General features: G+C 45.3%; 1 protein-coding gene across 2 annotated transcripts in view; it reads right to left on the bottom strand.

Moving 5' to 3' along the window:
- Positions 1-27,972, bottom strand: part of HTT (huntingtin) — a 235,476-nt gene that overhangs the window by 118,769 nt on the left and 88,735 nt on the right. For both annotated transcript variants that reach the window (XM_053251882.1, XM_053251883.1), the window contains exons 27-33: positions 20,042-20,168; positions 19,325-19,452; positions 11,494-11,604; positions 9,997-10,074; positions 8,587-8,810; positions 7,389-7,467; positions 6,275-6,436 (exon numbers count right to left, since the gene is read on the bottom strand). In XM_053251882.1, coding sequence (XP_053107857.1) covers positions 6,275-6,436; positions 7,389-7,467; positions 8,587-8,810; positions 9,997-10,074; positions 11,494-11,604; positions 19,325-19,452; positions 20,042-20,168 — 909 coding nt within the window. The remainder of the gene's footprint in view (positions 1-6,274; positions 6,437-7,388; positions 7,468-8,586; positions 8,811-9,996; positions 10,075-11,493; positions 11,605-19,324; positions 19,453-20,041; positions 20,169-27,972) is intronic.

The following is a 27,972-nucleotide window of genomic DNA, read 5'->3' as shown; positions in this document are numbered from 1 at the left end:
GTTATGAACTCAATGGCATAACCATTCTGGACTATCTGAAGTACCCACCAGTCCGCTGTTATATGGTGCTATGCTTTAGCATGACTTGCCAGTTTGATGTTATGACCAGCATTGATGTTTGATATTATTGGAGACATCACTGGTGTGGTTGATGTCAATGTTGTAAAGGAAAGAGATGTTGTTCTTCCCATCGGTTGTTGTACATGTGGGCTCACTAAGCAATCAAAGTTGTTGTTTAGACTGCTGGGGAGCTTTACCACAGGTCCCCTGGTTCTTATTCATTTGGTAGTGTGGCTTTTTATTATATTTCTAGAAAGGTTTCCAGAATTCCCTCCCGTCATTCTAGTGGTAGCTACCTTGTTCACGACCATATGGTTGATATCTGGATGTCTCAAAAGATGACTCTGTGGACGTAAAGGTCTTCATTGTGTATTTAGATTTTTTCCATGGTAGTATAAGTGTCGTTGGAGATCATACCCTTGCCATCAAAAGGCAGGGCTTCTATCTTGTCTTTCATGTCCTGCAGCAAGTTCGTAGAGTGTAACTATGCATGTATCCGTAGCAGGACTGCTGTAGCTAGCTAGTGAGATTCTGTTTCCGTTCAGTGCTTTGCATTACTAAGCTGCTGTCTCGTTGCCAAAGTCGTTTTGGTTAATATGTCAGTAAACCTCTTTTGGAACCCGTCTGGCGTCACATTTAGGGGTGTGCAATTCGGGTTTTCGGGTGATTCGGCTCGGACCCGAACCGAATCACCCCTGTTCTGTTTTGTGCCCGAATCTGGGTCACCCGAATCACCCTTGATTCGGTTCGGATTTAATCCGAATCCGAATCGATTCGGGTGGGTAAAAAGGGGCCCAGGGGCAAAATTTTGGGGTGGGGTGGTAGTGCCCAATGGGTGGAGTCTACCACCCCAATTTCAGCGGGATTGGGCAAAGGGCTGATTTTTGGCGAATTTTTTTAAGTTTTAGTGACTTTGGGGCAGTTCAGGGGCATAGCATGGGATCTGGGCAAAAGGAGCAGGGTGGGGTGGTAGTGCCTAATGGGTGCAGGCTACCACCCCAATTTCAGGGGGATTGGGCAAAGGGCTGATTTTTGGGAAATTTCTGAAATTTTCATGTCTTTGGGGCAGATTGGGGCGGGGTGGTAGTGCCTAATGGGTGGAGGCTACCACCCCAATTTCAGGGGGATTGGACAAAGGGCTGATTTTTTGAGAATTTTTGAAGTTTTAGTGACTTTGGGGCAGTTTGGGGGCAGAAAGTGGATCTGCCCCAAAGGAGTGGGGTGGGCTGGTAGATAGTGCCTAATGGGTGGAGGCTACCACCCATCCCCAATTTCAGAGTGATTGGGCAGAGGGGTGAATTTTGGTGAATTTATGAGGGTTGTCTTCATAAGGTGAAGTGTGCTAAATTGATTACTTCCTCATATTATTCATAGTAATTGAGATGTGAAAAAGTGAAAGTGGGGTCATGAGAGTTGTTTAGTTGAAAAAAATCTCATTTGCTATGATAGATTGAGAATTCACACCTCAGAAAAAACTTCTGAGGTGTGAATTCTCATTCTATCATAGCAAATGAGATTTTTTTCAACTAAACAACTCTCATGACCCCACTTTCACTTTTTCACACACTATGAATATGAGGAAGTAATCAATTTAGCACACTTCACCTTATGAAGACAAACCTCATAAATTCACCAAAATTCACCCCTCTGCCCAATCACTCTGAAATTGGGGACGGGTGGTAGCCTCCACCCATTAGGCAGTATCTACCAGCCCACCCCACTCCTTTGGGGCAGATCCACTTACTGCCCCCAATCTGCCCCAAAGACACCCAAACTTCAAATATTCCCAAAAAATCAGCCCTCTGCCCAATCTCCCTGAAATTGGGGTGGTAGCCTCCACCCATTAGGCACTACCACCCCACCCCACTCCTTTTGCCCAGATCCCATGCTATGCCCCCGAACTGCCCCAAAGTCACTAAAACTTAAAAAATTCGCCAAAAAGCAACCATGAACCGAATCACCCGAATTTTTCGGGTCCGAAATTCGGGTGATTCGGCTCGTGCCCGAAAAATATCGGGGGATATCGGGGGTGATTTGGTTCGGCCCCGAATCACCCGAAATTGTTCGTTTCGGGCACAGATCATTCTGTGCCCGAAATTTTTTGCACATCCCTAGTCACATTATCTTTCTCTTGAAGGAGAGAGTCGCATAAGGAATGTGTGTACTTGGATAAACACATCATATAGTTGGTGATCTTAATACTTAGACATGCATTTATATACGCCTTACGGCCCTACACATCCAGCAGTGGATGCGCAGTCAATAACTAAGGAGTTCAGATTAGGATGTTGAAGCAGGTAATCATTCTCCGCTTCCTGTATCGAGTCTCTAATCTCTTGGAAGTTGGTGTTGATGTGTGCATCACTTGCCAAGCCATTTGAGCAGCCTTCACTATGACCAAAAGCATATTTAAGTATACCAGTTGAGACACATTTATTTTCTTCATAAAATTATATACAGGATCATCCAGGTCATTAACTTTCTGTTTCCAGTCCAAGCCAAGCACCTTTGCCATCCCTGCAATTTGGAGATCATTTCCTCTGCTGGAGAAATTGATGGTTCTATTTGGACATGGTCCTTTTGGTCTGAATTGTGGCCGGTCAATTCAGATTCTGAAGAATCAGATTCATAGTCATCCTCTGAGGATACTGGTTCTGCAGAATGTCCACCCAACTTATTAATGGAAGATGAACGGGATCCAGAACCTACACCCTTATCAGTCCCTGAGCCTGTAGTGACTCACAACTAAGTTTGAATTGATGTTTGAATAATCCCAGTACACACTTTCTTCCTTACATCTCATTCCAAACATGTCTGTGTTGACATAGACGATTGTCGTGCTGGTTTGGGTACCAACTGAGGCAAAGATGCTTGTATACCAGCATCTTGACTCCCATAGGATTTGCCTTATATTTTGTGTAGCATCAGGAGCAGTAACTTGAACAGTAGTTGTGTGCCCGAACCGGTCCGGCAGCCATTCCAAAGAATGGCCGAACTGCCGGACCGGTCCGGCCCTGCCTGGTTCGGGTCCGGGTGGGGGGTATGTCTTTAAGGGCGGGGAGGGCTTGCTTAGCCCTCCCGCCTCCTTGCCCCCGCCAGCGCCCGTATTGTACAGTATAGGGGCGCTGGAAACCAGCCGCCCCCCCCGCCGCGGCGGTGGCGGCGAAATAACCCCTAAAACCAGCCAGCTCTCCCTCCCTCCCAGCTAGCTGTCCGCCCGCCCGCCCACCCACTCACCCAGTCGCTCACCCGGTCGCTGGATAAAAAGCGAGAGGAGCTCCGGCACAGAGCTCCTCTCGCTTGGAAGGCCTCCAGCAGAATGGTGGCTTGCGCGCGCCGCAAACCACGCCGTTCTCCGGAGGCCCGGTCTACCCGCCGGGAAAGGGCCGGGTAGACCGGGCCTCCGATCGCTGGGTAGACCGGGCCTCCGGCGATCGGAGGCCCGGTCTACCCAGCGATCGGAGGCCCGGTCTACCCGGCCCTTTCCCGGCGGGTAGACCGGGCCTCCGGAGAACGGCGTGGTTTGCGGCGCACGCAAGCCACCATTCTGCTGGAGGCCTTCCAAGCGAGAGGAGCTCTGTGCCGGAGCTCCTCTCGCTTTTTATCCAGCGACCAGGTGAGCGACTGGGTGAGTGGGTGGGCGGGCGGACAGCTAGCTGGGAGGAAGGGAGGGCTGGCTGGTTTTAGGGGTTATTTCGCCGCGGCAGCGGCGGGGGGGGGGGGCGGCTGGTTTCCAGCGCCCCTATACTGTACAATACGGGCGCTGGCGGGGGCAAGGAGGCGGGAGGGCTAAGCAAGCCCTCCCCGCCCTAAAAACAAGGCCCCCCTTCGGTGCCGGTCCGGACTTCTCCGGACCGTGCACATCCCTATTGAACAGCAGCATCCTGGTTCAATACTCTTAGTGGAGTTATCTGAATAGCGATTTGTTTTGTATGAATTCCCATAATCCTAGGAGGAGTCATCTGTGTTGCAGTCTGGACCAGTTCCCTGTGCATCTTATCTGCCTTGCATTTTTAAAACTCTGCATAGTCAGCTGGGCGCATCGGGGTGGAGTTTGACGCGTCATACAATCCACCCACAGGCAATAAGCCAGTCACAGAAATCTTGGATTGAAAGGGGGTCATAGAAGATATCTTTGGCACCTCCACTAAATCCTCCTCCACATTGAGACCCTGGCTCAAGAAGCCCTGAAACATCGACGCCGAAGGAGTGCTTTCATTCAATTCCAATACAGAGAGGATGTTCTGTGCCGCCTCAGAATCGAAAACTGCTTCAGTGTTATCAGCGGCATTGACGTCAACATCGAAGACCACTAGCAATTGATCTCTCTGCTCTGACACTGACACAGACACCAGAGTTCTCGGTATTAATGGGGATAGGCATGGGGGTAGGCCCCACTATTCCCTCTAAGGCGTGCACACATCCATGCGCTCACAAGTTTTTGGATGTCCACTCAGTTAATTTTTAATCCTGCCCATTCTGAATGCATGTGCGCGCACACTGCCTTGATACTGCCACCCAGAACAAAACCCGTTCTGCATAGAGATGAAAAAAAATTAGAGGAACCACTGGTAGGCGCTGGTGGCAAAGAAGCCGCTCGATGCTGAGGTGCCGTTGCCGATACTGTAGCATCCCCTCCTCTCTCTGGCATTAATTTTGATGATGACAGATGTGCTAGGCATTGCAAGTCAGACAGGGAAGGGGTTGTAACACTGGGCACCGATAGATGTCTCTCTCCCTGCTCACTCTTCTCCCTGTGTTTCTTAGGGGGAGAGGAGTCTGACCTGTCCCTTTGCCTCCATTTCTTCTTCTTCTTCTCTCGATGGTGAGACGAATGCCCCTTTGGGACTCACGGATCCTTAAAGGGAGAGTCCTTTGATCTTGAAGGTCCCAGAATCAGGGATTTAGACTACGTTTTCATTGCAGTTCCCGTGACTATTTCAAACTTGCAATCACTGCCTCAGTAGATCTCGAACACCTTTTGTTGTCAGTGCTTCGTCCAACAAAGCCACCTACAAATGTGAAGCCCTATTTTTCAAAGTTTGTTTGGCGGATGAGCTGCAAACAGAGCACACAGCGGCATTATTTCCTTCTGCCAAACATAGGAGACAATGGTCGTGGCCATCCATAGAGGGGATCCTCCCCCTGGCTCGTGTGCACCTCTTAGCGGTGATCTTCTCCCTAGGCATTGGACTCACAAACAACATTTCAAAAATCAATAACTTTACCAGTCCACAGTCATACACTTTCTATCACACTGCTGAGGTACCGTCGTCTGTCAAACAAAGAATAACCTTATCCAGTCCGAGTCATACTATGGTTTTCAAAGGGTAGTCCGACAACTATTGCAGTCACAGTTCAGGTCAAAACCAATAAATTTAGCAATAAAAAGAACTTTGAGGAGCCAAGAACTAATGAAGAACCGAACGCACTGGCAGTCAGAAAGGAACTGGACTATGGAGGCACCAAACGGCCAATATGAGCAAGCGTGAGACATGTGCAGTGGGAGGTTGGTCGGTGCTGTGAGGAGCTAACAAATTCGGCCCAAAGTGTTCTGTGCAGGCGCAGAACCCATTTTTATGGATGTTACCGGATCACGACCCAGATCCAACATGTTAAATTAGGCCCAGAAATCACCTGGCAACAGCTGCACTCTTTTGCACTCTTGAGAAACCTTGGCAGGGGTTTGAGGAAGTGAGTGCCAGCAGTGAGACAGATTTTCAAACCTTCTCACTATCTTGTCTAATGCCCGTAAGGGCTGCTGACAGACCCCCTGGCCACCCCACCCTCCAGAAAGGGAAAGTTTGGGAAAGTGAGTTGATTGGGCTGAATCAGGAGCCTAAACTTCAGGAGTTAATTGTAAGGAATTGAAATGTCAGCCAGTCAAAATATGAATCCAACTAAAACAGGTTTTTATAAAATAAATATTTGAATAAATATGTAGAGATGTATGTATCAGGCAATATAGAAATATGATAAATAAAATATATTTATTTATAAATAAATATAATGTCACCGTTTCTCATAGTAAAGTTACTTTTTTCTACATTAAAATAAACATGCCTCCATACATATATACCACTCTAATTTTACAACAGATACGGTAGCTTAAGATTCACACTGCCCAACTTAACTCTTCTGCAAATCAACTACATATTAGGAATACAGTATTACAACTAAAAAAACCCAAAAAACAAAAAACTGAAAGACTCACCTGATCAGAGTCTAGAAGACAGTAGTTAACCCGTAGCTGAACAAGTTGTGCAAGGAGATCCAAAACTTGCCTCTGCAGCTGTACAGATGTTGTCGTAGTGTATTGCTTTAAAGCTTTGATAACAAGGGGCTCAAACAAACGAATGTGATTATGAATGACATTCTACAAAAAAGAAAAGGTGGAAATGCTTCAACTAAGGATTCCATTTTGAAAGCAATATAGTAAGAGAAATCAACATAAGCAAATGTTTTAATTGGTTGTGTAAAGTGGTGCCAACTCCAACCACTTCTATGTCATTTAATTCTCATCATTCTGAACCACAAAGACCACCTCTCTTATGGGTAGCTCCTGGTAGCTGTGCAGAGAACAAATAGTGCATCTTATTTAGGTGGACTGAAAATTCTGAGTAAAGGAGAATGTCACAATATCCTTTTGTCAAAGGAAAGGGAACATACTGGAAAAATGAGTTAATTTTGTTGGAGGAGGATTCTCTCTTGGTTGATAGACCAGCAAGTGCTCAGCGGGTAACATACTTATTTAAAAATATGGGTTGTGTCCTAGCAAGGGAGCTGCTGGTTTGGCTGCATCAGCATCAGGAGGTGGGAGAGGATGGGTTTGTGATGGACATTTTGGGTGCTACTGGAGAGTTGTTTACACTGAGGTCTTAATTATGTTGCGCTCATGTAGGCGTAAGCTTAACATATTTTAAATATACTTAAGTCAAACTATAAGGGAAAATGGCACACCAATCTTTTTAGAAATTTAGACTGTGAGCCCTTTGGGGCAACAAACCACTTTTCTCATTTTTGTATTAAGTAAACCACTTTGAGCATTTATTGTTGAAAATGGCACATACATATTTTAAAAATATTAATAAATGTGGATATGTCCCAATCACATGAGGATTTAAGGAGCTTGATCTACTGTGTCATGTCTATTTTGGTCCTTATGTTTGTTTTTATGGGGAGTGGGGGAGACATGTTTTATACTGTAATTCAATCTGTGCCTTCTGGGTAAGACAGGACAAACAGATAAACATTCAAAATAATTTTTCTTCACAGTATCTTTATTATAAAATTGAAAGTAGCAGTTTAAGAATTATGTTCACTTGTACCTTGTCAGCACGATGCTTTGTTGCACTTGTCATGCCAGTTTTCAGTTGCGTAGACACCTTTTGCAACACATCAAACCAGCTGTAAATGTAAATATTAATAGTTATATTAATATTCTAGAATATGGCCATCTATCTTTTGGGGTCTGATGATCAGAGTTGTCCCCACCACCACAAAGTTGGCCATTTCTGCTGTCAAATCTTCCAGTGCCTTAGGTTGCCACCATCCAGATATCTGATCCCAAGCAGGACTATAGCATTGTTCCTGCCTGCCCTGCAAGCTGGGCATGGCAGACAGGATCAGCACTACAGGATAAGCAACAATAGGCACTGAAAAATGACAGCTCTGCCCAAGAAACCAAGGCAGCTGCAATAACCACCAACAGAGGTGCTAATTAATTTAAATGGGCACCAAAATGCCAAGCTATAGGTCCACTGGCCCTGCTGAGTAGAAGCGGTTGGAATGGGGGGGATGCCCAAAAAATCTACAAGAGGCATTCAATATGGTGCACGAAAGGACCTACTTTGCTGCCTCTTGTTCCAAGAGAGAGGTGCTATCTCACAGAATCTACAACGCCCTCAGTGAATTTTATTTTATTTATAGACCACAGTTTTGATTTCAAAGACAAAGAAGAAGAAAAAGCACAGTATTACTTTTGAAGAACACCACAAGAACTAAATGAGATTACTTTTGAAAAACACCACAAATTAACTAAATAATTTCAGTTGAGACTTCAATAATTAAGCTGCTATATAAATCATCTTTGAGAATGTGTGTTTCCATGTAGTCTTTTACAATAAAGCAAAATATTCCATCTGATATCAGGACTATAGCCACAGCAGGAGCTGTAGGGGACTGACACTTTCAGGGATATTCCAGGTCCTTTCCTTCAATTTCCAGTTCTCAAACACAAAAAACAACCCCCACCTCCCCACACTCCTTTCTAGCCCATTTTCTAATGGAAATAAGGAAAAGTGCACAAATGGCATTCCACCCAATTGCCATATAAGAAATTAAACTTCCAGGGTTTTGGCCTATGAGTGCCAAGCCACTGAGATAACTGACAAACAGGAATAAAGCAATTTTTAAGGTAAATCAGTAGCCTTCAAGATACTAGGCTTTTGCTGTTTGGTATTTATCCCATGTACATGCACAGAAAACCTTGCCGTTGTGGGCTATTTGATATACAGTTATTCTTACCCAGAAGTATCATGTTCATGTTCAGCCTGAACCATATTCCTTAAACTAGCATCAGCAAGCGCCTGCGTAAAATGTGTGTAAGGAGCCATGAAACAATAATGATAAAGCCCAGGCCTCAGGTTTGAAGAGCCCAAGCGCTGCACTTTGCCTTGAGATCTACTTGTGTTTGAAGACAAGCAATCATATTGTGAAGCCAGGTTTGTGCCAAATAATGTCTTCAGCAACTAAGGAAAGAAAAACAATTCTTAACTCAGGCAAATTGATATACATTTCAAAACAGAAGAGCAAACAGACTCCTGTTCTTTGGCGGTGGTGGTGGGGGGGGGGCAGGGAGAGTGTCCCAACCAGCATAGCTTATATTTACTCCATCGTGAAAACTGTTTCAGCATTCTAGTTCACTTAGCCAAACTACAAGTTACATTAAATTCCTAGTTTGCCCTTTTCTTTTTATTTTGTAAACAACAGTTTTTTATTTTGGGAGCACCTTTACTGATCGTTACAGTCTGGATTGTACTAGAGATTGTTGTATGGGATGCCATTTTTAAATGTGTCCTCTCATTAAAAACAAAAACTTCTCTCGATATAGTAAACCAAAACAATAGGAAGAGGGCTATGCTATAACCTCTCCCTGATGAACTTATTTGTTAGATTTATACACAGTAGGACCTTGTTATTCATTGAACCACTATTCACGGTTCTGCATATCCATGTGGTGTCTAACAGACACCCATTTCCAGTGTTCAGATACAAAAGGGTTAAAATCCACGTATCTGTGTTTCCTAGAGGGTCCATCATTTTGACTCACAGTAGTAGGTGAGGAACAGAACCCCCATGAGTAATGAGGTTCTCCTGTACTACCTTGCATAAAATTATCCCAAAATGATTTATGACAAGTTGGGATCTTTATTTGGGTTCAAAAACAGCATTCCCCAATTGCAGCCTAAAATGGCCTCAGGCATATCATTTCAATTTACTACCTCATTCTGCTCAATAAATAGATTCATTCTCAGACTATGAAGCTTCATTTCTCCCAAGAGTTCTTTACATTACTGAAGTATGAGGTGCTTTTCCCTATTATCCCATGGTGTTGTGTAGTATTTAAGGCACACTACAATACAAACATAACTGATCACACAGGTCTTTCCAATGGTATTAGAAACTTGCTGGGACGTAAAATATCAGCTCCATGTAAAGTCCCACAATTGGGCTGCACTGACATGATTGCAGGCCTTGAAAATCTTACAGGTGCAATATAGGAATGACCCATAGTAAACTACCCCTCATGGTGCTCCTGTAATATTTCAAAGAGCACCTTTGTAAGCCTTGGAACAAATATTGCCATTATTCATTTTACTGAAACAAAGAAGGAACTGATGATCAAAGAAAGCATGCCATTTTCTTGCTTCTTACCTGCTGTACACACACAGTTGCCATCATTGGTTCTCTGTTGAAACAGGATTTCAGATAACCCAAAATTTCTTCAACATACTAAAACAATTCCAAAAAAAGTGGCCACTTAAACAAACTTTCTTCATAACGATATTATTGCATAAATCTACAACACTCCCAAAATGTCAGATAGTGCTGTATTAGCCTTAGAACAATTTAAACGAATTTTGTCTTCAACCAATAATTAGGAAGGCAGAAATCTTAATCTAAACATTCACACATATATTGTTAAAGACTATCTGTATATATTGTTCAATTTTAAAAAATTAAGGGATAACTTTGTATTTAATTTCACAAGTTTTCCCTGAAAAGTAGATCAGTGAAAACACATATCAATGTTCCATGGTTTTAAATTCTTTCAGTGCTGGCATTTGGTAATACAACTGGACTGAAACTATTACTCAAAGTCTAAACCCATTCTTCAGAAAGCCTCTTTAGGGTAATCAATGATGTTTAGTATCTGTACCCCTCCCTGCAGCAACTATTCTTCATACTGCTCTGGAGATTGCTGGCGAACAACATGCTCGTCTCCTGAGTCCCAAGAGTGGAATGCAATACAGGCTAATCTCTGGGGAAACAAAGCGCTTGCATAGTGCTGCATACAATTTTACCACAGAGCCCCTTTGATTGAGATGAAAGATGGGTAATTCACAGCAGGATTTACGCATACTTTAGTTCAACCGAAATCAAGTGACACAGGCATGTGTACACTGGATTCTGGTTGCAAATTGTAGCCATGTCATCAGATAATCAGGAGAGATTGATCTCTGGGTGCCACCAGCTTTTCTGATAGTTACCTGGGGTTGGTCCTTCTCAGTTGGTGCTCCTAAGTTATGCAATGTGCTCTCCACATAAATACAATGGATATCAACATTAGATGTATTCAAGAAAAACCATAAAGACTCATTTTTTTGAGTTTGTCTTCCAACAGTATTCAAATGGTCTTATGTTAAAAATTTTAATTGCTTTATTTTTTTTTTATTGTGAATCACCTTGAGCCTTTTTGGAATGGGCAGCATAGAAATGGAATACATTAATAATAAAATGTGGCCTATGTGACAAGATTTGTTAGTGCATGCACTGTGGCTTCTAATTTATTTCTCTCGCTCTCAACAGTTCCGTATTTTGATAAGCCATTTTTGGCTATTCAAAAGCATTTTGCTATACAGAACAGAAAACTGCCATTAGAAATAAATAAATCAAACACCTCAATGAAGAATGAAAACCCGTATGCTTGGTATAAGAGGTTCTCTGGACAGAGACCAAAATTTTAAAGCCAATGTATGGCACCAACAGGGCAAAAAATGTTTTAGCACAAATATCCTAACATAGAATGGTTTTCTAAAACTAACAAGTTTGAGAATGAAGATTTGAAAAATTATTTTTAGTACTTTTATCTCTATTCAATGTAACATAAAGAACTTCTTAATTAAATATTATAAGCAATTAACCACTCACTTTTCCAATGTCTTGAAGAGTTGCAAGCTCTAAAATTTGAGAGAGAACATCTAGGGAAGATCGCAGAAATGCACCAAACTTTTCATTGCTATTCTGGAGATCCAATGTAACCTTACAAAATAAGAAAAAAAGAATAATTTTACTGTACAAGAGACATGGGAAACAGAGACATCGAATACTGAGAAAAGCAACGTGACATGAAGCAGTGCACACTTTCCCAAACAGCAAGATAAGATGATGGGGAAATGCTACTGGTTTGATATATTTATATTAGCTGCAGTTTAAAAAGACCAGAAACGGGGGGGGGGGGGGGATCTGGCACACCTACAGGCAAGGGAGTGCTGGAAGTTGGAGGACCACAGGCCAGGGAACTAAGGGGAAAACATGTTGCTCACTTGTTAATTGATCTGGAAGTGGTCCATTGCAGTCATAAAAGTGGTTTCTGCGCCTGCATGGGACCATCTGGGCAAAACTGACTAGCTTCTCAAAACACTTAGCCCTGCCCCCTGCACGTGGTGCAATTGCTCAGTTTGGGCAAGCTAGCATTCTCTCCTCAGTTTCTGAAGGACCAACATTTGGATGCAATCATTGCATGGAAACAGACCACAGTACAAGTTAAGTCACCTGAAGTATTCTTGTAACATACGTTTTGTCACTTCACATACTGCAGTGGGGCCGGCAGGATGGTCTTATGATTGCAACTTATCACTTCCTGATCAATAGTTACAGGCGAGCAACCTGTTTATCTGGATCGTGATCCATTGCACTCATAAGAGTGGGTGACTAACAAGCTGTCAGTCTGGAGGCAGTTGTAATATGCTAAGATAAGACCGTTTTCAGCACACCCCTCCCGAAATTGGCCTGAGCTGCAGCGCAAAGGTCCAAGGCTTGACAAAGGTATGCTCAGAGGACCAGGTTGCTGAGGTGCAAATGTCTCTGAGCTTGATGCCAGCCATATGGGCCACAGAAGTAGCACAAGCCCTTGTAGAGTGAGCCTGTATAGTCTTTGGGGACTCTTCTTCCTGGTGCTTGTATGCCAGGAGAATGAGTTCCACAATCCAGTGAGACAACCTTTGTCTGGAAATTTGGTGACCTTTCACCTTTGCCTTTGCAGCCAACAAAAAGGCGCTTTGTTGGCCAGTTTCTGCTGCTTAAGGCTTGTGAGGTACAGCAAGACTTGGCAAGATGTTGCAGAGTGAGGTAGAAAAACCTTGCTATTGTGCATACAGCCTGAATCGCTTCCACTTGCTATTGTAATTGACAGGAGTCAATTTCTTCCTGTTGTTGAGGAGGATGTCGTTTAAAAGCTTATCCTCCAGGCAGTCAAGTTTAGAGTTTTCAGATCAGGATGACGGAGTCTTCCATCCTCCTATAGCAGAAGATCCTCATGTTGAGGCAGATACCTGTGGCGACCCGCTGAAACTCAGAGTGCTTGTTGAAACCATGGCTGTCAGGGTCACCTGGGAACAAGCTATATACAATCTGCAGACTCCTGTAGAATTTTCGCCAGAACTCTGTTCAACAGGGGGTAAGGAGGGAAAATGTACAGAAACTTCTGACCACAGTTGAATTGGAAGGCATCCCCTCTGGAGCTGGAGCTGACACCGGCCCTTGAGCAATATTGGGGGCACTTCTTTTTCACAGACATTGCGAACAGGTCAATTTCTGGAGTCCCCCAGGCTCTGAACAGTGGTTGAAGGTATGTCAGATTGACCTCCCATTCGTATTGCTGCAGAAGAAGTTGTGACCTGCTGAGATGATCCACTAGGGTGTTTTTCACACCTTTGATGTGGATAGCGGTTAGGGTCATTCATTGAGCTATGGTCCAGTTGCAAATTCAAAGGCTTGGCATGCAAAGGGAGCAGGAAACCATCCCTCCTGGCAGTTTAGATAAGTGATCACCTTAGTATTGTCTAGGCTGATTTGAACCACCTTTCCCATCAGCGATGGTTGGAAGCATGTGAGTGCCTGGAACACTGCCAGGAGTTCTAAAATGCTGATGAGCATTTGGTGCTGGCTCAGATATCACAGGCCTTGTGCACGAAGATCCCCGCAATGGGCTCCCCAGCCTTGCAAAGAAGCATCCATCGTGATCCAGGCAGACAGCTGCGGTCCTTGGAAGGTGACTCTTTCCAGGAGATTGACCTTTTTTGTCCACCACTGAAGTGACACTAGGATCAGGTACAGAATTGTCAGCAGCATCTGAGCATTATCTACATTGGGTCGGAAAACTGACAGAAATCTGAGTTGCAGACATCTCAGTCAAAGTTTGGCATAGTGCACAGTGGAGCTGCACGAAGCCATCAAACCCAGCAGTTTCTGTATCTCGTGAGCCTTTTGTCTGGGATGCACCATAAAGGTGGATATTAGGGTTTTGATGCACAAGAAGCGCTCCATTAGCAGAAATGCGTGCTGTGCTTCCGCATCGCGAATGGCCCCTAGTTGACCTGGACGCCAAGATCTTTTTATCCTTCCTGCCAGGAGCCAGTCATCGAGAAATATAAATATTACTAATCCTTGCAGTCAAAAGTGCGCTATGATCACAGCCATACATTTTGTAAATACATGGGGTACCGTTGCCAGACCAAATGGGAGCACATTGTACTGATAGATCTGGTGGCCCACCGTGAACCTGAGGACTGCCTGTGATTGTGCTGGATCTCGATGTGGAAACACACATCTTGGAGATCCAACTTGGAGAACCACTCCTCCCTGTGAAGGAGAGAAAGGATGGTCTGCAATGTCATCATGCAAAACTTGCACACATTCACATGGCGGTTCAAGCCACCATAGGTCCATAATTGGTCGTAGGCCTCCGTCCCATTTTGGGATCTGGAAGTTGATTTATTGATTGATTAGGTGCCATCAAGTCAGCGTTGACTCTTAGCGACCACATAGATAGATTTTGTCCAGGATGAAGTAGTGCAAGTAAAAGACCCACCACTGATCTGTCCAACGAAAGGGTGATATTGCCCCCTTGTCCAAGAGAGTTTGAACTTCCTCCATTAGCAGTTGGGATGCAGGTGTGTACTTGATCCCGTTGAATGATGGTAGGGTCATGAATTCTATCACATAGCCCATCTAGACTATGCAAAAGATCCAGTGGTCTGATGTTATGTTGCGCCATGCGAAGGCATGATTTGCCAGCCTTATGTTGGAGGAGGCGAGGATTGAAGGTAGCAGAGAAGTCGATGGTGTTGACTCCTGGACTAGGGTATTTGGTGGACTGACCTTGTGATCAAAGGTATTGTTTGCATGTATTTGTGGTCTTCAGGTGGGCGCTTTGAGAGGCTCTCTATTTCTGGTTAAAAGACTTCCTATTAAAGCATTGTTATTGCTTACGGAAGTCTCTCCTGTCCGTCTGTCTGTAGGAGTATTGCCTTCTACTGTACTGGTGATATTTAGAGCTATAGGTCTGTGAAGGAGCCAAAAAGGTTTTTGCTGTAAATTTTGACTTTCTGATGGATTCCATGGTGGTTTCACAGAAGAGACCCTTTCCGTTGGAAAGGAGGTTCTCCACACGATCCTTCATGTCACGTTGAAGCGCAGTAGAGCGCAGACAAGCATGTCTCCGTAAAGAAACAGCAGTAGCCAATGTATGAGATTCAGTTTCTGCCAGGTGTTTGGCATTGTTCAACTTTGGAATGGATATCATTGAACTTGACTAGAAACTCCTCTGGTGAAAGGTCGGCCTGTTCTTGAAAAAGCTCATCCCAAAGGCAGTGAGCACATTTAGCAAAGCAGGCAGTGTAATAGCAATTTTAACCGACAGCCAGGAGGTAGAGTAGATTTTTCATCCAAGAAAGCCTAACTTGTCCATCCTTGTCCCCTGGCGTGGTATGACACCTGCATGTCTTAGAAGGCGAGGCACGATCTACTACCACAGTGGATGGTTTAGTAGAAAGTCATTATCTTCTTCCTGAATCCTATACAAATTCTCCAAGTGCTTAGAGGAGGAAGCAGAGGTTTGGAGAGCTTCCAACAAAGACACAGCAGCCTTGGATATGACAGGCAGCATAGGGAGATGGGTTGGGTTAAAGAACTTGTAGACCGGCTCATCCACATCTTGAGCCTCCTTCTTTAACTCCAAACCAAGTGCAGAAGCCATCTCAGAGATCTGTTTATGCTAAGAACACATCTCTTCGTTAGGCGACATGTTGTCACCGGGCACCACCTTGATAGGGGGGTCGTCAGGATGTTCTGGAGCCCAAAGAAGATAAATCAGAATCATCTGTTAAAATTACAGTACAAGGCCCAGAAGGAGCAGAACCCGTCTTCTTAGGGTCCATTTAAGTTGAAAAAGTAGTGGCGTCGAGGGCCACCATCTGGGATGGTTGACTCTTTTGAAGATGAGGTTTTGGCAATTTGACTGTCTGAGAGTAGACATGCACGTTAGCTGGATAGGAGATCTAAGCATCGAGTAACCTGTGTCAACATCAAAACTACAGTGGTGGTCAGTGTAGTCACCAGGGTGACCTGGGTCAACATTGAGACCATTACAGCCACAGGCTTCAGCAATTCCTGTGGAGGACTCATTTGTGTGGCAAAAGATACCATCGAGACAGAGGCATGGCAATGGGCCTTCCAAAGTCTATATTCCTGATAATCAGACGGTAGTCTGGGGGAGCTCAGCTGTGCCTGTGATACATCCCCTCCTCCACCTCCACGAACTAAGCCTTGTGTGGTAACATAGTCAGTTGGGACTTTCCAAGGATGTGGACATGTTTGCGTTTGGAAAGGTTGGAAAGCCGAAGGCGTTGAATGAGTAAAGAGACGAGCTCAAGATGGTGAAGATCCCAGAGTTGTTGGTATCGAAAAAGGTGTTCTGTCCTCCTCGGTGTCAAGACCTGGGCTAAAAAACCCATAGAAGGTCGATGCCGATGGAGTACCTTCAGTGGAATCAAGCATATTCAAGAGGCGTTGGGCAGCACTGGGTCCCAAGCCAGCTTCTAGATTGTCATCATCAGCCTCAACATCGAAAGAGACTGGGGAAGATGCAGGATGGAGAGCATGTTGTGTTTGGAGAGTGGCTGGAGATGGAGATTGCACTGGCGTCATCGCGGGTGACAGGGAGTACTCACGGCATTGAGAGGTCAATACCTTGGTCGGCATCGACCACATTGTCACTGTCGATGTCGAAACTGAGTGTAGTGCTATAGATACAGGAGAATCTAGCTTTACAGCCTCTGGTGTTGACAGGCAAGATTGAGGGATCAACGAGGCTGACTAAAGAGTCACTGGGGAAGGCACAGCCTGCCAAGGGGCAGGAGTCAGCTCACGCCCAGTCTTGACACCTTTCTCCCAATGCTTCTTGGAAGGTGGCACCCCTTTGGCATCAGAGTCCTGATGTCGAGATTTATGCCTCTTTCGATGAGTGGATTCAGAGCGTGATTTTTTAGATTCTGCAATGGCAGACCCCAACACCAAATTCGACACTGAGCTCGATGTCAATCTCAGTACTGTACTGGATGTCAAAGGTACAGGGGTGTCCACTGGAGATCTCGGCATCAGCATGCCAGGGCACAGGACTTCATCATAAAGGGCAGCCTGCAAACAAAGGGCTCTATTTTTTCTGGTCTGGTGAGAGAAAGTAAGACAAATCTTACAAGTAGAGGTATTGTGCTCTTCCCCCAGACAAGTTAGGCAGAGCTCGTAGTCCGCTGAGAGAAGTTTCGTGTTGCAGTGGACAGCATTTAAAGGTCTTTTTCTTATCCATAGCAAGTAAATAAAATGACAATAATACTCAAGTGCTGAGCAAGAGTCCGTTCTGTGTATAAGCCGTTAAACAGTCCAAAGTCGTGTCCAAGAAAAACAGTCCAATAGATAGAACAAAGTTAAAATGTTGAGAGAAAGAATAGTCTGGTCCGGTCCTAGTCAGAGGATAAGCTATTAATCATATTTGAATTTCCATTTTCCATAGAATAAAACTGTTCCAGTCTGAGGAGCTCACTGTCTGAGGTGCTGACACAATAGTGGTCAGAAAGGAACTGAGGAGAGAACTCTAGCCCGCCCAAACTGAGCAAGTGCACTAGGTGCAGGGGGCGAGGCTAAGAACTTCGAGGAGCTAGTCAACTCTGCTCAAATGGTCCCACGCAGGAACAGAACCCACTCTTATGAGTGTAATGGATCACAATCCAGATCATAGCGTTTCACGGTCCAAATTTGAGAGTGCTCCTATACATATCTTTTGAAAGATGTACAGTAGTGAAAACTTAGCTGGGACCAGGTTTCCAATCACCGTAACAGTGAGAATAGCCGCATCTGGTGAAAGACATGCTAGTAGAGAAGCTCTCTCAAGCTGTAGACTTGGAAACCCACAGGAAGTGGAAAGGCCTGAGAGACAGTAAATAAATTTCACAAACTTATTTTAAGTAGCCATGTAGATCTACCACAGATGGAGAAAGATCAAGCAAGTCCAGGGTGACATTAGTCCGGCTTCTTCTGTGAGCATGAGACCCACTGCATGGCAAGCTTGCCTTTGCCTTCCACTCTCTGTCTTTGGCAACAACTCAGCCTTCAAGTGCCATTGTTCTCAAGGGAAACTGACAAGTTAAGCAAGAGCCCTAGGTTGGGCTACCCTCTTCTGTATCAATAAAATATTTTTTACTCAACTCAGTTCTGGTCTTGAAATACATTGGAATTTAATTAATTAATTAATCATTGAATTTTTATACCGCCTTTCATTAAAAAAAAATCTTGCATGGAGATAGGTAAAGGTTGTGAAAGAGGTAGTTTGGTCTCATACTGCTGTTGAAATGCAGCAACATAATTATAATAAATATATGCCCTAGAAGACATCATGAATACAAACATGAAGTGCTACTGAAAGCTTGACAGAGAATGTGTCACTTGGATAGAGATTATAGGGGCCAGTATGATACCGTGGGTGCAACTTAAGTTTAGGCAAAAGGTAGGAGGTTCAAACTGTCCCACAGATATGAAGTTCACAGCGTGGCCTTGGGCTAACCTACCCAAGAAGAGCGACATGAATTACTAGGGCTCTTGGTAAAATAAAAGTGCTTTAGAATTAGTAATAAATCTGACAGTTACATCCAGATTAATTATAATATCCAAGGGGTTGTTCTTTGCCACTATGATTCTACTGTTTACTGGTCTAAATAAAGATTTATTTTTTTTAAGCTAGCTTATCCTGTTCTTAACACCTGAACGCTAGGACTCTATTGCTCTTCTTAAAGTCCCGACAGCTCCTGCTTTATTGCTCAGTGTCAGCCACTCCACTCGCAGCTACCCCCTCTCCTCCACTCCTTCCCCACCACCCTGCCTCTCAGCTCAGCCAACTACCGCTCATTCCTTCAAGCTCCAGCCATTGGCCTCTGACGCCCTGCTGAGTCTCCTCACAAGTAGGATGGCCGAGTCAGGGCAGGAGAGAATACAGAAGGCCATCCATACAGGCTGGATGGGAAGCCCTGGCTCGGCCATCCTCCTCACAAGATTTGGCAGGGTGTCAGAGGCCGGCAGTTGGAGCTGAGTGAGTGAGTGAATGATGCCACTGTTCTTTCTTAGGCCCTCCTGCTCCTCCTCGGCAGCAGCTGCCCCTCCATCCACTCCTCAGCCCTCCTCCTCCATGCCTTCTCTCTCTCTCTCTCTCTCTCTCTCTCTCTCTCTCTCTCTCTCTCTCACACACACACACACACACACCAAGAGTTGGCAGAACTCTTGAGAGATGTGTCACATACTATGAGATTTGCTACATACACCCTTAGTGTTTTATGTTATTCATTTATTCATATATAGAGAGAGAAGGGGGAAGGGGGGGTAATATTAGGACATGCATATGCACAAATGATCTGAGCAAAACAGAAAATAGTACCTTATAATTGGCATGGGTAGCTTTCAAAACATCATACAGCTTGAGATAGGAAGGAAGGTGATAGAAGTTGCCCAGTGATGATGATTTGCTTGTAGGAACTGGACCTGAAGCATCAGTTTGCCTAGGAGCTTATTGAATTAAGTAAATTAGTATTTTACAGTGCTAAATATCTTAGAAGAGAACAGAGAGGACAGAACTTTATTTACTTGCAATAAATAGAAATATTATATAAATAAATATTCTATTCTATAGATGAATATAATGATAATCAAGTATACATGTACCTGTAACAAATACACACATACAGAATATTTAATAGTATCTATATTTGCATAAGATATTACTACTGTGTAAGATATAAAATAGAAATATAAGAAAAGGACCAAATTAAATCTCTCAAGAGACAATACTAAATGTGAGCAGAAGTGTTTTAAACTTCACAGACTTTTCCCTATGAAGTCACAACTACCTCCTTTTCACATTTTAATGTGGGGAAAATCAAACTAGTCAGTTTTGTTGTGTGCAACCACTATTTTGTCTAGCAAAAAAATCAGGTTACAACAAAAGGTTTGGGAAGACAACTCAATAAGAGGTTACATTCTGCAGCTACCAAACAGCACTCTATTAATGGACAACACTAGAAAGAAATTAACTGATTGCATAATTCAGTATGGATCAGTTGTCACCTGCACAGCTAGACAGCCTCATCCTTCCTACCTGGACTGTTTTCATTGCTCTTTTTAGGGCTCATTGGTACAGAAGTCTGTTCAGCAACTTCTCGCTCTTTTCCTTTGCGCCGAATTGGGCTCAGAGAAGGTGGATTTGTTAGGGAGGGTAATGTTGTCTAAAAAACAAAACAAAAAAATGGTGTCGCTTATGTAATCAGTTTTTAAGGAGTCGGCTATGCTTCCAGGCTCACAAAATAATCCACATTAAGATGAAGCCGCAGGAAAGGAAGGACCTGTAATGAATTTGTAACCCTGCTAGCATTACAGGGTATAAACCAACAAGAAAAGTGGGACAGGAATAAGCCTTAATTTCAGCATATGAATTGAAAAACTACCACAAACTGTAAACAACTGTTTGTTAGAAGATTTAAAATTTTTAAGAGTACATGCCTTTAAAATCCTTTTTTTTAAAGTAGCAGGGCCTGCACCAAGTTAAGCTGGGCCCATACAGCACTCCAGCTTACTGGGCAGCTCCTCACTCTGAAAATGAAAAGAGAGCAGCAACATCAGCCGCCGGGTTCTTTAGCAGCAGTTCCACTTCTTCCTACCTTCCAAAGCTGGGATGGGAAGAAGAGATGTTATTCCTGCAGTAACATCTCTTCCTTCTAGCAACAACTCTTCCCACTCCCACTGACTGAGATGGGGCCATAGCTCAGTGGTACAGCATCTGCCTTCCATTCAGAGGGTCCCAGGTTGGGAAAGACATGTCTGAAACCTTGGGGAGCCACTGCCAGTCAGTGTAGACAATACTGAGCTAGATGGACCAACTGGTCTGTCTCCATATAAGAGAATTCTCTATGTTCCTATGGCCAATGAGAGTGTTCCCCAAGTCCAGCAATAAACCAGGGGCCTGGGTAATACTGCCACTGGTCAGTGTTGGGTGAGGGAAGTGTTAACAGTGGCAAAGACAGCAGCAGTACAAATCTGTTAGTTAACTCGCATCACTACAAACAGGGAGTTGTATGGGTTTGGGGTGTGTGGCCTATACCCCAGTTGACCCAAGTTGTTGCTAAGGGTAGAATTCTAAAGTAGAATTTTTAGTAACATCGGCTTTAAAAGAACTGATGAAGCATTCCTTCTGCAGCTGACAAAACACTAAAGCTCATGCCACAATACATTTGTTCATCTTTAAAAGATACTATTGATTGATGATTAAGTGCCGTCAAGTCAGTGTCGACTCATAGCAACCACATAGATAGATTCTCTCCAAGGTGAACTTGGCTTTTAATTCATTGCTGTTGTAATCAACCATCCATCTTGCTGCTGGGCGTCGTCTTCTTCTCTTTCCTTCAACTTTTCCCAGCATTGTGGTCTTCTCAAGAGAGTTGGGTCTTCGCATAATGTGTCTGAAGTATGATAGTTTGAATCTGGTCATTTGTGTCTCAAGTGAAAATTCTGGATTGATTTGTTCTATTACCCATTTGTTTTTTTTCCTGGCTGTCCATGGTATCCTCAAAAGTCTTCTCCAGCACCAAAGTTCAAAAACGTCAATGCTTTTACTATCTTGCTTCTTCAAAGTCCAGCTTTCGCATCCATAGAGTGTCACAGGGAAAAACTTTGTCCAAACAATTCTAATCTTTGTAGGTATTATTGTGTTATGGCATCTAAATATCCTTTCCAAGGCCTTCATTGAAACCCTACCAAGTGCTAGTCTGTGGCACATTTCTTGACTGCAGGATCCTTTACTGTTGACGGTCGATCCTAAAAGGCAGAAGCTATTCATCACTTCAATGTCTTCATTATCAGTTCTGAGATATTTGCTGTACCTCTTGTCATCAGTTTAGTTTTCTTTACATTTAGTCATAGTCCCATTTTTTCACTGTGCTCCTTGACTTCCATTACTAGAGCTTGCAGATCATCTGCATTCTCAACTATCAGAGCAGTGTGTCATCAGCACAGTGGAGGTTACTGATGTTTCTTCCTCCAACTTTAAAACCACGCTCATCTTCTTCCAATCCAGCTTCTCACAGTATATAAGTTGAATAAATAAGGAGAAAGTATACAGCCTGTCTTACTCCTTTGCTGTTCTGGAACCAGTCTGTTTCACCATGTTCCGTCCGGACTATGGCTTCCTGTCCTGTGTATAGGTTTCTCATGAGAACAATAAGATGTTCTGGGATGTCCATTTTCCTAGGGATATTCTACAACTTGACATGGTTGATGCAATCAAAGGCTTTTCTGTAGTCAAAGCACATAGATTTCTTTTTGGTATCCTTTGGCTTTCTCAATTATCCAATGTGCATCAGCAATGATGTCTCTTGATCCTCAGCCTTTTCTGAAAACAGCCTGAACATCTGGCATTTCCCTTTCCACGTAGGGCTCTAATTGGCATTGGATGATCCTGACCATTATTTTGCTAGCATGTGAAATTAAGGATATTGTGCAATGGTTTGTACAATGTGTTAAGTCTTCTTTCTTTGGTATGGGTATGTAGACTGACCTCTTCAAATCTGTTGGCCACTGTGTCATTCTCCAAATTTGCTGGCATAGTTTGGTTAGAGCACTGACTGATTCTTCCTCTGTTGCCTGCCATATTTCTGTAGCTATTCCATCGATTCCTGTAGCCCTCCGACTTGGTAATGACCAGGGTGCTGATCTTAGTTCATCTTCCTGTACTAGAGGTTCTTGCAAGTAGGAAATGAAAAGATACTATAGGACTCTATTTTTACAATAGATCAGAGCACTGGCTACTCACTGTGAAGGCTCCTTTTTTCTGCAGGGTCCAAGGGCGTCTTACTGATGGGTTATCTTGACCCACATGACTCCAAGAGGCAGGACTATGTAATTAGGAAAGCTTTTAGTTCGGGAGGAGCAGGCCCCTCCCGTTCTTTTAGTACCAGAAACGACAGGTATAATGATGCAAAGCCAAGTCAGGTAAACTAGGTGAAAAAACGAATCAAAAACCACATCCAAACAGATAAAACACCAACTAGGCCAACCTACAGAAAATATATGGCCAAATAAGGCACAACCTGATACCTGGACGGTAGGAGCTGGCACAAGGGAGGGTTGAGACACCCTTGGACCCCGCAGCAAGGAGCAACCTTCACGGTGAGTAACCAATGCTCTGTTTTCTGCTGCTATGAGTCCAAGGGTGTCTTACTGGTGGGACATACCAAAGCTCCAGTCCCAATAGAGAGGGTACCAGCGACTACCGTGCAAGGAGCACCTGCTGGAGGACGTGCCTCCCGAACACTGTCTGGGTAGATGCATATATATCTAGTTTATAATGTCTGGTAAAAGTAGAGGGGGTCCGCCAGGTCACCGCTCGGCAGATATCCTGGACGGGGGCGGTGGTGGAAAAAGCTGCTGAAGTGGCCGCTGACCTGGTAGAATGGGCCAAAACCTTGGTGGGTGCCCTAGGATTCATATGCCAGAGAAATGCACACCTTAAGCTACTTAGCTAAAGGTGGCGGGTGTTACTGGCTGGCCCATAGATCATGGCAGAAATGACACGAACAGGGACTCGGAGGTCCGAATCTGTTTGGTCCGCCTTATGTAGGCTTTTAAGCATCTGCGGACATCAAGCTTATGCCACGTCTTCTCAGCCGGGTAAACGGGGTGAGGGCAAAAGGAGGGTAGCACTACATCTTGGGACTTATGAAAAGGAGATGCTACCTTTGGGCGAAAAAAGGGGTCTGGGATTAACCTCACAGAGTCCTCGGGGGGAAATGCAGAGGTTCTTGTGAACCGAAAGAGCCCTGAGCTCCAAAACTCTGCGTGCAGAGGTGATGGCTACTAGACAAGCGAATCTGAGTGAGAGTATGCCTAAGGAGATAGAGGACAGCGGTTCGAAGGGGGGACCCTGGAGGGCCTTAAGAACAGTATGCAGAGTCCAGGTGGGGAAATGATGAACCACTGGAGGAGACAGGAGAGTAGCACCTTGCAGAAAACATCTCAGGTGTGGATGGTGATGGCCGGCACCTCTAGATGTACCTGATATCAGACCCATGAGGGAAGAAGCTTGTCGTTTCAGGGTATTAGTGGAGAGACCCTTGTCCAGGCCGTCTTGCAGGAACTGCAGTAGGTGAGAGATGGAGGCTGACCCTCTTGGGACCCTGTGGCAGTCTGACCAGTGTAGGAAGGCTCTCCACGTAGACTGATATATACAGTTGGTGGATGAACGTCTGGAATCTAGCATAGTGTTTAGGACTGATGTTGAGTATCCATGGCGCTTCAGGAGGCGCCGTTCAGTTTCCAGGCAGCTAGCTGTAACCAGCCTGGATCCGGATGGGAAACCAGTCCCTGTTGCAGAAGATCTAGTGTAACGGGTAGTAGCAGGTGGAGTTCCGAGGCGAGGTTGAGAAGCTCTGCGAACCACGGCCTCCATGGCCAGTACAGGACCACCAGGACAATCTGGGCTCGAAGGATTTACTCTGCGAAGGACCCTAGTCAGAAGGGGGTTGGAAGGGAAGGCATAGAGGAGGCCCCGCGGCCAAGGCGCAGAGAGATAAGCCACTGTTTCCGCCTGGCAGCAGGGAAACCTCGTGAAGAAGTGGGGTAGATGATAGGGATGTCCAAAATGTTTCGGGCACAGAACAATCTGTGCCCGAAACAGCGAATTTCGGGTGATTCGGGGCCGAACCGAATCACCCACAAAAAGATCCGAGAAATTTCGGGCATGAGCCGAATCACCCGAATTTCAGGCCCGAAAATTCGGGTGATTTGGACCTCCATTTTTTTGCCTTCTTTCCCCCCCTCCGTTTTGAGCTATGACGTCTATTTGAATTTCCCGCCTTTCTGCATCCCATTGACTTCAATACAAAAAGGTTGGATGTGACATCTGCTCGAATTTCGGGTGCCAGGGGCAAAATAGTGGGGAGGGGTGGTAGTGCCTAATGGGTGGAGGTTACCACCCCAATTGCAGAGGGATTGGGCAAAGGGCTGATTTCTGGTGAATTTCTGAAGTTTTAGTGTCTTTGGGGCAGATAGGGGCATAATGTGGGATCTGTGCCAAAAGGGTGGGGTGGGGTGGTAGTGCCTAATGGGTGTAGGCTACCACCCCAATTACAGAGTGATTGGGCAGAGGGCTGATTTCTGGTGAATTTCTGAAGTTTACGCGTCTTTAAGGTTTTCCCCGTGAAGGGTGTATCGCTTCACTTCGGGGGGAAAGGGGTGTCCTAGAGCAGGGTGGGGTTGGTGGTAGTGCCGGGTTGGGGCAAGGAAGCTACCTGAATTTTTTCAAAGGATTTGGGCAGAGGGCTGATTTTTGGTTAATTGTTGAAGTTTTCACGTCTTTAAGGTTTTTCCTCATAATAAGTCATAATGGAGCTTTCATCAGCCCCATAAGTGTACTTAGGGGGTGCTTGGGTGGCCCAGAGCAAGTGGTGGTGTAGTGCACATAGGGTGCCAACCACCCCCATGGGTTTCTAACCCATGGGGTACAGGGTTCTGTTTCTGAGGTTTTCTGAGTGTGGATTCTATGTTAGCAAATGAGATTTTCAATGAGACACCATGAATCCACTCTAATTTGCTATCATAGAATGGCTCTGAGTTCTAGCCAGTTTATGCTATGTTGGCGTTCTTCTGCTGACCACTTGCCTTGTACAGAAAGATGTTGACAGTGGGCTCCTCATCCCCTTCGGCTGACGTCTGTAGTCATAATGATTCTGGAGGGAATCTAGGAACTCCTTTCCCACCGATAGGTGTGGGTCGGTGATCCATCACTGCAGGGAGTGCCGAACCTCCTGAGGAAGACCCACTCTTCTGCTGGATTTGGCAGCTATGTCTGCATGAAATGGAAGGAGGAACCACTGCAGGGGCTTCAGGTGGAAACGTCCCAAGGGTACAGACTGTAGGCTCACTACCTAGGAGTCTAGACAGGGCCATGATGGGAGTGCAGTTGGATTACAGGACCTGGCGTACCTGTGATTCCAGGGTATGTCTTCGGTCCTGAGGCAGGAAGAGTTTGTCCAGCTGAGTGTCTATCAGGACTCCTAGGTGAAGAATCTGGTGCACCGGTAGCAGTTGACTCTTTGCCTCTTTTATGACGAACCCGTGAGCGTTGAGCACTTGGATGGTCGTCTGCAGGTCCAGCTGGGCAGACTGACGTGACTTCAACTGAAGAAAAAGGTCATCCAGATATCCAAAGATCCTTACGCCCTGAATCCTGAGGTACGCTATCATGGGGGCTAGGGCCTTCGTGAAAATGTGTAGGGCCGATGAGAGGACAAAGGGAAGAGCTTTGTACTGGTAGTGCACTCCCACATACAAGAAGCAGAGGAGATGGTGACTGTCCTAAGTGCAAGTAGGCCTCCTTGAGGTCTATGGACATGAACAGATCTAGGTGATGCAGGGCCTCTGCAATGGGTCTCAGGGACTCCATGCAGAAGGTGAGCTTACAGACGAAGTGGTTGACGTGCTTTAGGTCCAGTACAGTGCGCAACAACCTGTCTTTCTTGGGCACTGTAAAGATGATCGAGTAGACACCCAGGCCTTGCTGATGGATGGGCACTGGTTCTATAGCGCCTATGGCCTGAAGGTGACAAATTGCCTCTTGAAGGCCCTGGTGCTTTTGTTTGTGCTTGGATGAGGGAGTGGGGAGGAATCTGGGGGGGGGGGGTTGGCTGGACAGTTCTTTGGAGTAGCCCTCATGGTTGAGAGTACCCACAGATCTGATGTGGTGGCCTCCCAAGCATGCCAGTGAGAGGAGAGGCGACCACCTAGGAGCACCTCTCCCGCGCCCAGTCATGCCTGCTGTTTAGGCTGCTTGGACTGGAATGAGAAGGAGGCCCGGTTCCCAAACTGCTGTCTAGGTGTTCTGGCTCTACCCCAGTAGGGGTGATGAGCCCTTGACCCCCTGTCCCTGCCACCAAAGGAGGATCGAAAGGGCTGAAAGTACCATCTGCCTTGGGGACGGTCCTGTTTTTTTAGCAGCAGAGGGCATAACCTTCTTCCTGTCCTTAGATTCGATAAGGACTTCGTTAAGAGCTGCATCCCCAAACAATTTTTGGCCATCATATGGAACAGAAGCCAAATTGGTCTTAGACGTGGCATCTACTTGCCAGTATTTTAGCCATAAGTGGTGCCTGCCTACAACAGAGGCCGTAGCTGCCCATCCAGGGTGGCATCCGCCATGAATGCTTGCGCCTTGTGTAATTTTAAGAGAGTCTGGCGCAGTCTAATTGGGTCCAAGGGAAGATTTTGTATCAAATCATCCAGCCAGATAAGAGAAGCCTGTGCTACCATAGAGGCTGCTGCTGAGGCCCTCATAGATAAGGCTGAGGAATCATGAATGCGTTTTAGGGACCCCTCCATGCGCTTGTCCGCTGGGTCCTTGAGGGCGGACTCAGTCTCTGGTCAGAACTGAAACAGAAATCAATTGGAGCATGGGGGCATATGTAGGGGGCATATTGAATATTTCGCTGCCCTCTTGATGGAAGGTGTAAAATCTGTTAGCCACAGCAGTAGCTGTTTTATATGGGGTGGAAAGCAACTATTCGGCCTTGGCCACTTCCACAAACTGCTTAGGTAGTGGGAGAGACGTGGCAGATTGTTTTGAGCTGGGGAAAACGAAAGCACTTTTTCCGGCTGGCTGGGCCTCCTGAGAAGCGGGGGGGGGGGGAGCCCCAGGGCTAGTACAGTTTTGGACATCAGGGGGGCCAAATCTGGGACCTGAAAAAGCCTGAGGGGTGCCTCAGGTGAGTCTGGGTCATGAGAGTCAGACCATTCGCCCTCGGATCTAGGATGGTCTGGGTCCTCCTGGCCTATAGGATCTGCTGAATGGATGGGATCCCCAGGAGAGCCAGGAGTTTGTCTCAGAGCCCTGACCCGGGCAGTCTCACTAGCCAAGTTCACCATATCCCTGAGGGAGGTGAGCCCAGGGAGAGGGGACCCTTGATCAGAGCCCTCAGAGGAATGGGCCATGAGGTCCCGCTGTCTGGACCTGGATCTGGACTTCTTGGATTTTTTATTTTTATT

The sequence above is a fragment of the Hemicordylus capensis genome, chromosome 5, assembly GCF_027244095.1.
Source record: "Hemicordylus capensis ecotype Gifberg chromosome 5, rHemCap1.1.pri, whole genome shotgun sequence".
NCBI classification, from domain to species: Eukaryota; Metazoa; Chordata; class Lepidosauria; order Squamata; family Cordylidae; genus Hemicordylus; species Hemicordylus capensis.
This window is presented reverse-complemented; position numbering and strand designations above follow the sequence as displayed.